Source organism: Orycteropus afer, unplaced genomic scaffold, assembly GCF_000298275.1.
Source record: "Orycteropus afer afer isolate SDZICR_OR568_19922 unplaced genomic scaffold, OryAfe1.0 scaffold00109, whole genome shotgun sequence".
In the NCBI taxonomy this organism is placed as follows: Eukaryota; Metazoa; Chordata; class Mammalia; order Tubulidentata; family Orycteropodidae; genus Orycteropus; species Orycteropus afer.
This window is the reverse complement of record NW_006921696.1, coordinates 2,742,434-2,755,943: the sequence shown is the minus strand read 5'-3', so window position 1 is coordinate 2,755,943 and position 13,510 is coordinate 2,742,434. Positions and strand designations below refer to the sequence as shown.

Here is a 13,510-nt window from a genome sequence, read left to right as displayed (position 1 = left end):
AACCCCTCGCAGCCACAGTGTTGATTCTGACTCATAGCAATCCTCATTGGGATTCCAAGGCTTTAAATCTTTATGGAAGCAGATTGCCTCATCCCTCTTCTGTGGAGCAGCTGGTAGGTTTGAACCACTGACCTTTTAGTTAGCACTCAAATGCCTTAACCACTATACCACCAAAGTCCACCCTCTTTTTTTTTTTTTTTGGTCATGAAAAAACCTGAGGGCACTGGGGTTGTTTAGCTTGGAAAAGATCAGTCAGAGATGAGAACTGATGCTTGTCTTCAAATATTTAAAGTACTTCTTGTTGGAATAGAAGTTAGATTCTTGATTGCCTAGGACAAGAACAGAACAAAGAACGATGGCTAGAAAATGCAAAGCATAAGATTTGTTCTGACCATAAGGAGTAAAATGCTAACAATTTGAACTTCCAACAGTGGAACAGCTGTCTCCTTGTTAGAATTCTTTGGTCATAAGCAACAGAAAAATCTGGATTACTTTAGCCAAAATAATAATAATACAAAAATAAATAATAATAATTAAAATAAATAAATAAATAAGTGAAGGATATGAGGTAGCTCACAGATTTGAAAAGAAGAAAGCTGAAGCACCTGGAAGGTGCAAGAACCAAGGTAGTAATACAACTCAAAACAAACTCACTGCCATTGAGTCAGATCCAACTCATAGAGACCCCTCCTTGGGTTTCCAAGGCTGTATTACTATGAAAATAGAATGCCCAATCTTCTTTCTGAGGAGTGACTGGTGTGTTTGAACTGCTAACCAGCAGTCAAATGCCTTAGGCCCTATACCACCAGAGCTCAGGAACCAAGGGACTATCTCATAAGGGCACCATCATCATGATAAATCACTCCTTGCTGATTCATTTTCTGGAATTCCTAGGAAAAAAATTCTGATTGGCCTAGCTTTGGTCATGTGGCCTTTTCCCCCATTTCCCCTGGCCAGGACAAGGTAGGGAACCTTCACTAAAGACTTCAACAAGGGTTCATGCAATGGGAATAAAGCAATTTGCCAAAATAAATTGAGAGGCAGGTAAAAATATCAGAAACCCACTATATCTGCATCATTGCATTTCATTTGGCAGAAATCCTAAAGAAGGGATTTCTACATTGAAAGGGGGAGTTGGAAAAGCCTATTTAGAAAGTCCCACCCCGTTCTATATTTCTTAAGAGGAGTTGAGAGGTGAAATTTATTGCTGAGGGTCATTAGAGAAGACCTACTAAGGAAGACTTGGGTTTATTATGATATAGGGATGGGGCACAGGTAATGATGAGGAAGTAATGCATAGAATAGGTGTGGTGGTGCAGAGGACTAACCAGAAAAGAGTTAAAGGGAGCTGCTGGAATTGGCCATTGTGGAAAGGTTTTGAACCATGAAGAGACATATGATAAAATGTGTTTTAGGAAGTTTAACCTGTTAACTATTGGTATATTTAATTAGAGAAAGGTAAGATCAAAGGCAAGGAGACAGATTCTTTTGAGTCTAAGCCAGGTTGGTAGCAGTAAGAGAAAATAAGGGGTGTGAAAGAGGTTTTTTTTTTTTTTTTCAATTTTTTATTGTGATTTGGGTGAAAGTTTACAGAGCAAACTAGTTTTCCATTCAGCAATTCATACACATTTTGTTTTGTGATATTCATTGCAATCCCCACAATGGAAAAACACTCTTCTCACTTCCTCCTTACGTATATCATTTCCCTTCATCCTTCTTTCCTATCCCTTCCTGCCTTCTGAACTTTACCCCTGGGCAAATGCTGCCTTTTTGGTCTTGTATGGTTGATTGTTTTAATGAGTGCATACCTGTCTGGTGTCTATTGCCTGTCTACTGTTTGGCTGAAAGTTGAGCTATGGAGGTGAGTTCAGTTCCAGGCTTGAAGGGTGCCTAAAAGCCATAGTCTTGGGGCTTCTAGCAGTCTCTATCAGACCAGTGAGCCTGATATTATCTATTATTTTTAATTTTCTTCCACATTTTCTCCCACTCTATCCAGGACCTCCTATTATGATCCCTTTCAGAGCAGTTGTCAGTGGTAGCTAGGCACCACCTAGTTCTTCTGGTCTCAGAGTCAAAGAGACTGAGGTTCACGTGGTTCATTAGTCCTTTGGACTAATTGTTTCCATATGTCTTTGATTTTCTTCACTCTTTGCTCCAGATGGAGAGAGACACACAGTTGCACCTTACATGGCCACTCACAAGCTTAAGACACTAGTCGCTACTTATCATTGTGTTTGTGGACTGTTATGCCAATTGACCTTAATGTCCTCCATGACTACATTCTTGAGCCCTCAGGCCAAGTGACTCACTCCCTCAAAGTGTTTGGTTATGGCTAAGAAGTTTTCATAACTTTGCCTATTGTTGGCTCTACTATATTCATGGATATACTTGCAGTACATGTAAATAGATAGGTAGAAATATCAGAAGAAGCATTTTCAAGGCAGTGTCTACAGGACTTCAGGGAAAAGCAGGAAGTGAGAGAAAGGATTCAAGAGTGACTCCAAGTTTCAAACATGCAAAAGTAGGAAAATAATAGTGGAACTGGAAGAAAAGTGATGACTTTTCTAGGAAGAAATTGAAGCTTAAGGAAAGATGTCAACACTGAAAAAGACAACCTAGAGACTGGGAAAACAAATGGAAAACAAATTTGGCTACAACATATCCAACAAGGGACAAATCTCTAAAATTTATAGAAAACTTCAACATCCCAACAACAAAAAGACAAACAATCCAATTAAAAACTGGACAAAGAATATGAACAGATACTTCACCAAAGAAGACATTCAAGTGGCTGACAAACACATGAAAAAACTTGAAATCATTAGCCACTAGACACTCACTGCCATCAAGTTGACTTGAGTTGACTCAACTCATAACAACCCCTCCTTGGGTTTCTGAGGCAGTATCTCTAAGGAGAACATTATGCCAAATAATTGACCCACCCACCGCCATTGAGTCGGATCTGACTCATAGTGACCCTTCCTTGAGTTTCTGAGGCAGTATCACTATGGAAGTAGATTGCCCAGCCTTCCTTCCGAGGAGTGGCTGGTGGGTTTGAACCACCAGCCTTCTGGTTAGCAGTCAAATGCCTTATGCACACCCTAAAGGAACATATTTCTTAGAACAATCAATTATGAGATCAAAAGGACAATATTTGCCCATAAGCAAAGACAAGAAGGCAGGAAGGGGTATAAAATTTGGATGAAAGGAAACAGGGAACCCAACATAGAAACTGGGAAGTGTGCTGACACATTGTGGAGAATGCAACTAATATCCTGGAGAAGTCAATCTGTAAATGACACCAACTGCAAAGCAAATAGAAAGAATAAATAGTATAAATACAGAACTTTCTAATATCAATATAGAATAGACTGTTTTAAACTTAGGAAGATAAGAATATGCTACAGGGTAACCACAATGAAAATTAGTAAGCCTTCTAACCAAAAAAAGAATGAAGAAAATCACAAGGATTTAGTAAACACAAAATCAACAATGATGAAGAAAAGGGAAAGAAAACTCAATAACAAATTGGACTCAGCACAGAAAAATATTCAGAACAAAGAAACCATAAGCACCAAAACAAAAAAACACAAAAAAATGACAGCAGTAAATTCATACCTATCATTAATTACACTGAATGTGAATGGATTAAATGTACCAGTCAAGAGGAAAAGAGCAATAGACTGGATAAGAAAACAATATCCATCAATATGCTGCCTACAAGGGCCTCACCTTAGACACAAAGATAAAAAATAAGAATAATAAAAATCAGATGATAGAAAAAAATTTATCAAGCTAAATAAAACAGACTTCAAGGTGAAAACCACCATAAGGGACAAGGAAGGACATTATACAATGATGAAATGGTCAATCTACCAAGAGGATATACCATAATAAATATCTGTGCACCAAATGAAAGAGCTCCAAAATACATAGACCAAACATTAACTGAATTAAAAGGAGATATAGACAATTCTACAACAGAGACTGACAGCATTCATTCCCCTTGAGAACAGGAAGCAGACAAGGATGCCCTCTGTCACTGTTATTCAATATTTTATTCAATACTTTTATTCAATATTTGAATTCAATGCCCTCTGTCACTTTTATTCAATATTTGCAAAAAAGGCATGGTGGCACCATCCTCAGACCTCCTCTAACTTCACAAGAAGGAGAGAGAATCATCATCATCAGCGGCGGCAGCAGCAGCAGTCCAAGGCTAATTATTATGAGTTGAAAATCAGACTGCCACAACCCTCCAAACTTTTTTTTTTTTTTTTAAACCAATTCTGACACCAACTTCCCACAGCACTTACTACTTCTCTGCTGGGTTCAGTGATTCATTACAATGGCCACACAGAACTCACAGACGATAATACTTACGATTATAGGTAAGCAACAGATTACAATTCAAGTTCAGGAATGCTCAGGACACAATTCTTCCATTGGGACAGCCTCCCCTATGCCATGCCCTCAGGCACGCCTCTCTCCCTCTGGCTCTCAGTCTCTCCACCTGGCCTCTGCCCTGATGGGGTAAATGTTATAAAGCTCTTCTAGCTCTTCCAGTAGGTGCACTCCACTCCACCAGCAAGCTTCCTGCCCAAAAGTACTCGGCTTTCTCTCTCCATGGGCCAGCAAGCCCACTGCTCTGTCTCATGCAAGTCTCAGTTCTGTTGGTTCGGCTGCTGCCATCTCTCTGTCTTCCTTTTGCCATCTCTCTGATCAGGGATCTTGGGTCCAAGGACACACTCCACTCCTGCTTCTTTTCACTTGATAGTAAAGAGATACCCCTTTTCCACCTCTGGAATGAATCATTTTAAGCCTAGCAAGATGGCAAAACTGAACAATCTCCACATTACGGTTCCATACACTTTCTTTGCACAGTCCCACCACCACAAGAGGCCATGTACCTTATTTTCATTATTAACCAGCTATCTATTCCCTTTGGTGGGCCATAAACAGCTTACATTTGCATAGTTCCACCCCAGTCACCTTGTGGGAGTCACAAAGACCATGGCTAGAAGAACCAAACCAAGTAATTCACTGCATTATAGCATTGTATTGGAAGTCCTAGCCAGGGTAGTAAGACAAGAAAGGGAAATATAAGGCATCCAAATTGGCAAAACATCAAAAGATGTATTTCATTGGGCAAATCTGTTGCAAAAGATCTCTCTCAAGTGCTGAAGAGCAAAGATATTTCCTTGAAGACTAAGATGTGCCTAACCCAAGCCATGGTATTTTCAATTGCCTCATATGCGTGTGAGAACTGGACAATGAATAAGGAAGACCAAAGAAGAGTTGATGCTTTTGAGTTGTAGTGTTAGTGAAGAATACTGAAAGTACCATGGATTGCTAAAAGAACTAACAAGAAGTGCAGCTGGAATGCTTCTTAGAAACAAGAATGGCCAGACTTTGTCTCACCTACTTTGGTCATGTTGTCAGAAGGGAGCAGTCTCTGGAGCAGGATGTCATACTTGGTAAAGTGGAGGGTCAACAAAAGAGGAGAAGGCCCTCAACTAGATGGATTGACACGGTGGCTGCAGCAATGGGCTCAGGTGTAGTAGGGATTGTGAGGCTGGCATAGAATTGGGCAGCGGTTGTACATAAGGTCGCTATGAGTTGGAAACAACTCAATGGCACATAACAAGAACAACAACATGATCTTATATAAAGAAAACCCAAGAGACTCAGCAAGAAAATTATTGGAACTAATTGCAAGATTCAGCAAAGTATTAGGATACAAGATCAACATACAAAAATTAGTTGGATTTCTCTACATCAACTAACAGATCTCTGAAATGGAAATAAGAAAGACAATACTATTTACAATAGCTACCCAAAAGATAAAATATTTGGGAATAGATCTTAGTAGGAACACAAAAGACCTATATAAAGGAAACTACAAAACACTACTTCAAGAATCTGTGAGACCTACATAATAGGAATAACATACCAGGCTCATGGATTCAAACAGTGAAAATATCAATACTACACAAAGCAACTTTGAAGACTAAGATATGCCTAATCTTCCATAGAGATACCACCTCAGAAACCCAAAGAGGAGTCACTATGAGATGAATTGACTCCACAGCAATCAGTAATCCATGCCATGGTATTTTCAATTGCCTCATATGCATGTGAAAGCTGGACAAAGAAGAAGGAAGATCAAAGAAGAATGGATGCATTTGAATTGTGGTGTTGGCAAAGAATACTGAAAATACCATGGACTTTCAGAAGAATGAACAAATCTGTCCTGGAAGAGGTCCAAAAAGAATGCTCCTTAGAAGTGAGAATGGCCAGACTTTCACTCACCTCCTTTGGTCATGTGGTCAGAAGGGACCAGTCCCTGCAGAAGGTCATCATGCTTGGTGATATCCAAACGAGATGGACTGACACAGTAGCTGTGATGATAGGTTCAAGCATAGCAAATATTTTGAGGATGCCACAGGACCAGGCAATGTTTCATTCTGTTGTACACAGAGTGGCTATGAATCAGAGCTGACTCAAGAGGACCTAATAACAACAAAACCCAAAGCAATCTATAGATTCAACACAATCCCAATCCATATTCCACTGACGTTCTTTAAGGACATGGAAAAACGAATCACTAAATTTATGTGGAGGAGCTCTGGTAGCATAGTGCCTAAGGCACTTGACTGCTAACCAGAAGGCTGGTGGTTCAAACTCACCAGCCACTCCTTGGAAGGAAGGTTGGGCAATCTACTTCCATAGTGATACTGCCTTGGCAACCCAAGGAGGGGTTGCTATGAGTCAGGGCCGACTTGACAGCACACAACAACAACAACATAAATTTATGTGGAAAGGAAAGAGACCTTGGATAAGCCAAGGCACTACTGACAAAGAAGAACAAAGTAGATGTCACAGTTCCCAATCTCATAATCTATTACACAGTCACAGTTGTTGAAATAGCCTGGTATTGGTACAATGACAGATACATAGACCAGTGTAATAGAATTGAGAGCTCAGAATTAGATCCATCCACCTATGAACAGCAGCTCTTTGGCAAGGGGCCAAAACATATTAAATGAGGAAGAGATAGTCTCTTTAACAAATGGTGGTGGAAAAACTGGATATCTATTTCCAGAAAAATGAAACAAGGCCCATATATCACAGTATATTGACAGAAAACTTCCAGAAATGCAAGCTGGATTCAGAAGAGGATATGGAATGAGAGATATCATTGCTGATGTCAGATGGATCTTTGCTGAAAGCAAAGAATACCAGAAAGAGGTTTACTTGTGCTTTATTGACTATGCAAAAGCATTTGATTGGCAGATCATAACAAATTATGGATAACACTGAGAAGAATCAGAATTCCAGAACACTTGATTGTGCTTATCAGGAACCTGCACACAGACCAGGAGGCTGTCATTGGAACAGAACAAGGGGATATCACATGGTTTAAAATCAGGAAGGGAATAAGTTAAGGTTGCATCCTTTCACCATACTTATTCAATCTGTATGTTGAACAAATAATCCAAGAAGCTGGACTGTAAGAAGAAGAACATGGCATCGGGATTGAAGGAAGACTCATTAACAACCTGCACTACACAGACAACACAGCTTTGCTTACTGAATGTAAGGATGACTTAAAGAACTTACTAGTGAAGATTAAAGACTTCAGTGTGTAATATGGATTACATTTCAACATAAAGAAAATGAAAGCCCTCAAAACAGGGCCAATAAGCAGCATCACAATAAATGGAGAAAAGATTGAAGTTGTTAAAGATTTGATATTACTTGGCTCCACAATTAACACCAATGGAAGCAGCAGTCAAGACATCAGGTGACATATAGCATTGGGCAAATCTGCTGCAAAAGACCTGTTTAAAGTGCTGAAGAGCAAAGATGTCTCCTTGAAGAGTAAGGTGGACCTAACCCAAGCCATGATATTTTCAATTTCCTCCTATGGATGTGAGAGCTGGACAATGAACAAGGAACACTGAAGAAGAGTTGATGCTTTTGAGTTGTGGTGCTGGCGAAGAATGCTGAAAGTCCAATGGACTGCCAAAAGAATGAACAAATCTGTCCTGGAGGAAGTGCAGCCAGAATGCTACTTGGAAGCAAGAATGGCCACACTTTGTCTGACTTACTTTGGTCGTGTTTTCAGAAGGGACCATTCCCTGGAGAAGGATATCATGCTTGGTAAAATAGAGGGTCAGTGAAGAAGGGGAAGACCTTCAAAAAAGATGGATTGACATCAGTGGTTGCTACAAGGGGCTCAGGTATAGCAAGAATTGTGAGGCTGGCACAGGACCAGGCAGTGTTTTGTTCTGTTGTATGCAGGGTCACTATAAGTCGGAGCTGACTCGATGGCACCTAACAACAAGAACAAGAATAGGCTCTGCTTGCCAAGGACAGCATGGGCATACTGGAAGCTGACGACTGGAAGACTGAGATATTCCCCTTGTTAGTCTTATACCACACACCGTCTTGGTGAACATAAGCGCAGCCATCCCTCACTTGCCCCCATCTCCTGGGCCAGCAGGAGTTCCATCCTAGCCTGTGTGCTCTGACGGTGCCAGGGTGACCTGCCATACCACCCACCCAACCTGTTTGTTTTTTTGTTTGTTTGTTTTGTTTTGTTTGTTTTTAAATTCTTTCTTCTTCCTCTTTTCATTTTTATTCTTTCTTTTCCCTTCCCAAGGTCTAATTGTGGGCTTTTTTTTTTCTCTTTCTTTTTCCTGATTCCCATTCTTTTATCTTTATTGTGGTTCTTCCCATCCCTTGTTTTCCTTTTTGCATTTTTCCCATTTGTTTCTTCATTATTCTCTTACTCTAGCTCTTTTTTCCTATTTCCCACTTCCCAGATACTGTAGAGTCGCCCCCCCCCTTTTTTTTTTGTCTTTTTTAAGTATTTCTTTAAATGTTTCATCTCATTTATTGCTATTCCCTTTTTTTTTCTTTTTCTCTTTCTGGTGATGTTCCTGTGTGTTTATGCAGTGTGTGTTTTTTGTCCTCTTATTTATACTTTATTGGTTTGTTGTTGTTGTTATGTGCCATTGAGTCGGACCCAACTCATAGCGACCCCTCCTTGGGTTTCCAAGGCAGTATCACTACTAAGTATCCAGAAAAGTTGGTTCCCAGGGATGGGAGGAGAGAGGACGGAAAATTGCTACCTAGGTAAGAGACATGTAATTATTTGGGCGAAGGAAAAGGCAATATACCAAAAGTTGTTGACCTGACTACCACTGCCAACAACTCAGACCAAAAACTAAACCAAACTCACTGCCATCAAGTTGATTCTGACTCATAACAACCCCCTCTGGGTTTCTGGGGCAGTAAATTGCCCCATCTTCCTTCCACGGAGCAGCTGGTGGGTTTGAACAGGCAACCTTCTGGTTAGCAGTCAAATGCTTTAGGCACTGAGCTACCAGAGATCCTTAACCACTCAGAAAGGGATCAAAATTGGAGATCTTCAGTAAAGTGGGAGAAAAGTGAGGAACAAAACTCAAACACATAAAAAATAAAAAAGCTTACTGGTCTGATACTGATGAAACCCTCAAAACTATGACCCCTAATCACCCTTTAGGCCTGAAATTGAACTCACTCCCATGGCTTAACATTCAGCCAAATAATAGGTCTACAAGGTGAACAATTACACCAGGAACAGAACTCATTAGAATAATCATCCTCAAGCGATTAGAAGGACAGCAGGCAGAAAGCAGGAATATACAAGAAAGAAAGACACAGAGAAAAGGTAACAGTAGGGAGGAAGTGGAAAGAGAGTTGCATTGTGGAGATTTCATATAATGTCATGGAACAAAATGTGCATGAACTGTTGAATGGAAAATGAATTTGCTCTGTAAATTTTACCCAAATCACAATAAAAAGTTGGATTTCTCTATACAAATCCTCTATTTTTTTTTTTTACAGTAAAACTTCTGAAAGCCAGAAGCTGTCAGAGAAGGAAAACAGGTATTTTCCTATAAAATGACTGATAGAAAAGTGGTAAGACTGCATCCTGTCAAAGTTGGAAAACTTCTGAGACCCAGATAAACAAGGCAGTCCTTCGCATTCCAGCTCTCACAGGATTCACTGTATTTTGCACCTATCTACTCTGTGCCTTGGAGCTCTGGTAGCATAGTGGCTAACGCACTTGACTGTTAACCAGAAGGCTGGCGGTTCAAACCCACCAGCCACTCCTCAGAAGGAAGATAGGCAATCTACTTCTGTAGTGATACTGCCTAGGAAACCCAAGGGGGGGTCGCTATGAATTGGGTCCAACTTGACGGCACAAAACAACAACAACAACAACTCTGTGCCATGAAGGAGCTCTAGTGGCGTAGTGGTTAAGGCATGTGGCTGCTAACCCAAAGGTTGGTTGTTCAAACCCATCAGCTGCTCTGCAGGAGAAAGATGATTCTATAAAGATTTACAAAAAAAAAAAAAGATGGTTCTATAAAGATTGATAGCCTTGGAAATCCAATGGGGGTTGTTATGAGTTGGATTTGACTTGATGGCTGTGAATTTTTGGGACTCTGTGCTATGGTAACAGACCATAGGGAAATGGAAAATAAGGTATGCGATAGAAGTGTGTAGATGAAGAAGACAGGCGAACTCCTGGCTCTCAGATCTGTAAGTTTGGTAGGATGCTGAGCTTAGAGGATGGACAATGCTCATGATGACAAGGTAACCGCCAACCTTAATAGTTAACCAGTGTGGACATAAATTCATCACTACTGCCAGGAACATTAAATATACAGGAAAAAAACACAGCATCTCATTACTGCTAAAATTCTGAATTTGATTATCAGTGAGACAAAGCAATTGACTGAGGAAACTGAAGACATCACTGATCACTAGTGACCTCTAGTGGAAATAAGCTTTAGGGAACGTACATGTAATTTCTGATTCCATTGTTGTTGTTGTTGTTGTTATGTGCCATTGACTTGACTCATAGCGACCCCTCCTTGGATTTCCAAGGTGGTATCACTACGGAAGTAGATTGCCCAACCTTCCTTCCGAGGAGTGGCTGGTGGGTTTGAACCGCTAGCTTTCTGATTAGCAGTCAAGTGCCTTAGGCACCATGCTACCAGAGCTCCCAGGGAGAGGAAAATCAGTGGCATATTCAGCCCATTTATTTCCAGGGGAGTTTGATGAAAGGGGCTGCTGGAAACAGCACACAAGTCCTATCCAGAAAGTGGAAATGTCCCAGGAACACTATGTGTTTTGAGTCATAAGTTGATTAATGTTCTGGAAAAATGTGGAAACATAATTGCTGTCAAAGACATTACCTGAGTAAAGAAGAGTGTTTGAGCAGTGACTTCATGGTCACTGGGAGAATTTGACATGTTAATAGCAGCCAGCAGGAGAACATGCTGACAGACTTGAGGAGAAAACCACCCTGGTTGCCAGTACACCTTTTAAACATCTCTTCATTATAACACAGAAGGGAGCTGTTACCTCTGAAATATGTACACATTTGCTGGTTCAGTATTTTAAATTACCACCTCTTTGCGCAGTGGATGTTTGTGCCAAGCTTTGGCAAGCACTGTTGAGCTGGAAGGATGCGAGAGTAGGCATTGAAGAAGGATCAATCTCATGGAAGATCCAAGCATGACCAAAAAGGTCAATGTCAAATCACACTGGACAGTCCACAGCCACCTCTTTTAGGAAGTGCTTTTAGAATAAATAACTTTGACTTTGAGAAGCAGCAAAGGAATGGGAGGGTTGATAGAAGCTTTAAATCAATCTGATCACAGACAGGGGGCTAATAAGTAGATTGTACTAAATGGGTATAGGTACATGTGTAGAAAAGGGAGCAAAGAAAAGACAAAAAAAAAAAAAAAAAACAGAGACAGTATAGAAGTAAGCAGAATCAGTCTTATCAAGTCCTGGGCAACTGTCACTTCTGGCAGCAGATCCGTTTTTGTCCTTGTCTAATATTACCTGCATAGCGGGAGGCGTCATCCTGCCTTCTTGCATTATTCAGCCTCCACCGCATATCCAGCTTTGTTTACTGATGCTGCTGTGCGGCTTGGCAGGCCTGCTTCTTCCTGGATTTGCTCCCTCTCCTCTCCATGTCATTTCAAGTGTAGAAGGAGCCCTTAGATAATCCTACTATATGCATTCCACTTGGACCTACAAGTCCCAGAGTTTTGGTCTCCTTTAGTGGGCATATGGCAGCTTGACTAATCCCTAACTCAATGGCCTCCCTGGTACTATCACCTAGACACAAACTAAACCAAAGAGCAGCGTGAAGAGAGATGAATATTATTGGTCCTCCCCTTCCCCCTGCAAAGGAATATCCTTTCTTCCAAACATAAACAATCATTTGTCTGTGGCGACTCTTTAGTGCAGAGTAGAACTGCCCTATAGGGTTTCCAAGGCTGTAAATGTTTACTGAGGCAGACTATTTGATCTTCCTCCTGTGGAGTGGCTGGTGGGTTCCAACTGTCAACCCTTTTTGATGAGCAGTCTAATGCTTTAACTACTATACCATCAGAACTCCTTCCTTATTTGGCTGTAGGATAGATCATTTCAGGGTTCTAGTCTAAAACCATTTACTTACTGAAGATGAGCTAATTATTTTAATTTGCTCCAAAGCTTCTGTCAGGCTGTCTTCAATCTCAGAGTCATCTAAAGAGAATAGATCCCCGGCTCGTGAAAGATCTTTCTGTCCCAAAACCAGTCTGAATAGCTGATGCATGATGAGGAATCTGGTGTTCAGTTGACTTTCTGTAGACCCAGGGCCAGTTACTGGAGCTTAGCAAGGCAAAAACACGTAGCAGGAGGTATTCCATGAAAGGTCATTTTTCCCCCCCAACTTTGAGGTCTTCTTTGATGCTCTCTGCAAGGGAAACAAATGACACAATATAGCTATTAGCAGACTGGCATGAGCACAGAATGTCAATCTGGTGCCCAGCAAAGAAAGAAAAGGACACTTGGAAACATGCGCATAGAGTAACACATCCTGGCTGGATGATCTTCACATGAGCCCTTTCCTTATTTTTCTCTCAAAAACTCCTGTCAGAAAGGATTAAATTCCTCCAGAATTTAATCTGAACTTCAAAAAGCAGCATAAATCTCACATTTTCCTCTATTTTCTACATCTCTCTATGGCATAATGAAACAAGAGGACAAGCAACAAACATATGCCTGATGCTTCCTAGCTTTTCCCCAGACACAAATTCCCATGGAAATCAAACAGAAAGGGGAATTGAAAGAAAAGAGAGAGCATAGGAATATCTTTTGGACTCATTACCTGGTTTCCTCTTTCTTCTAGAACCTAGACATGGAAACCAGGGCTTATTTTCTTAGCTTGGTTTCTTTGCTGCACGGACAATAGAAACTTCTCCATTCTCAGACCAGAAGGTGGTCTCAATACTCTCCCTTTTCTAATGTGATTTTTAATCCAAACCAAAAACAAACCACCATCATCAAGTCAACGCTGACTCATAGTAACCACCAAAGGGTTTCCAAGACTGTAAATCTTTATGGAAGCAGACTAGCTGGCTCATCTTTCTCCCATGGAGCAGCTGGTGGG

The 13,510-nt window shown here is 40.7% G+C and overlaps 1 protein-coding gene across 1 annotated transcript in view; it reads right to left on the bottom strand.

Annotated features, from left to right (window-relative positions):
- Nucleotides 1-12,673, bottom strand: part of VEPH1 (ventricular zone expressed PH domain containing 1) — a 407,512-nt gene extending 394,839 nt beyond the window's left edge. Inside the window, exon 1 of the mRNA XM_007943547.2 lies at nucleotides 12,536-12,673. Coding sequence (XP_007941738.1) covers nucleotides 12,536-12,673 — 138 coding nt within the window. The remainder of the gene's footprint in view (nucleotides 1-12,535) is intronic.
- Between the last annotated feature and the right edge of the window lie 837 nt (nucleotides 12,674-13,510).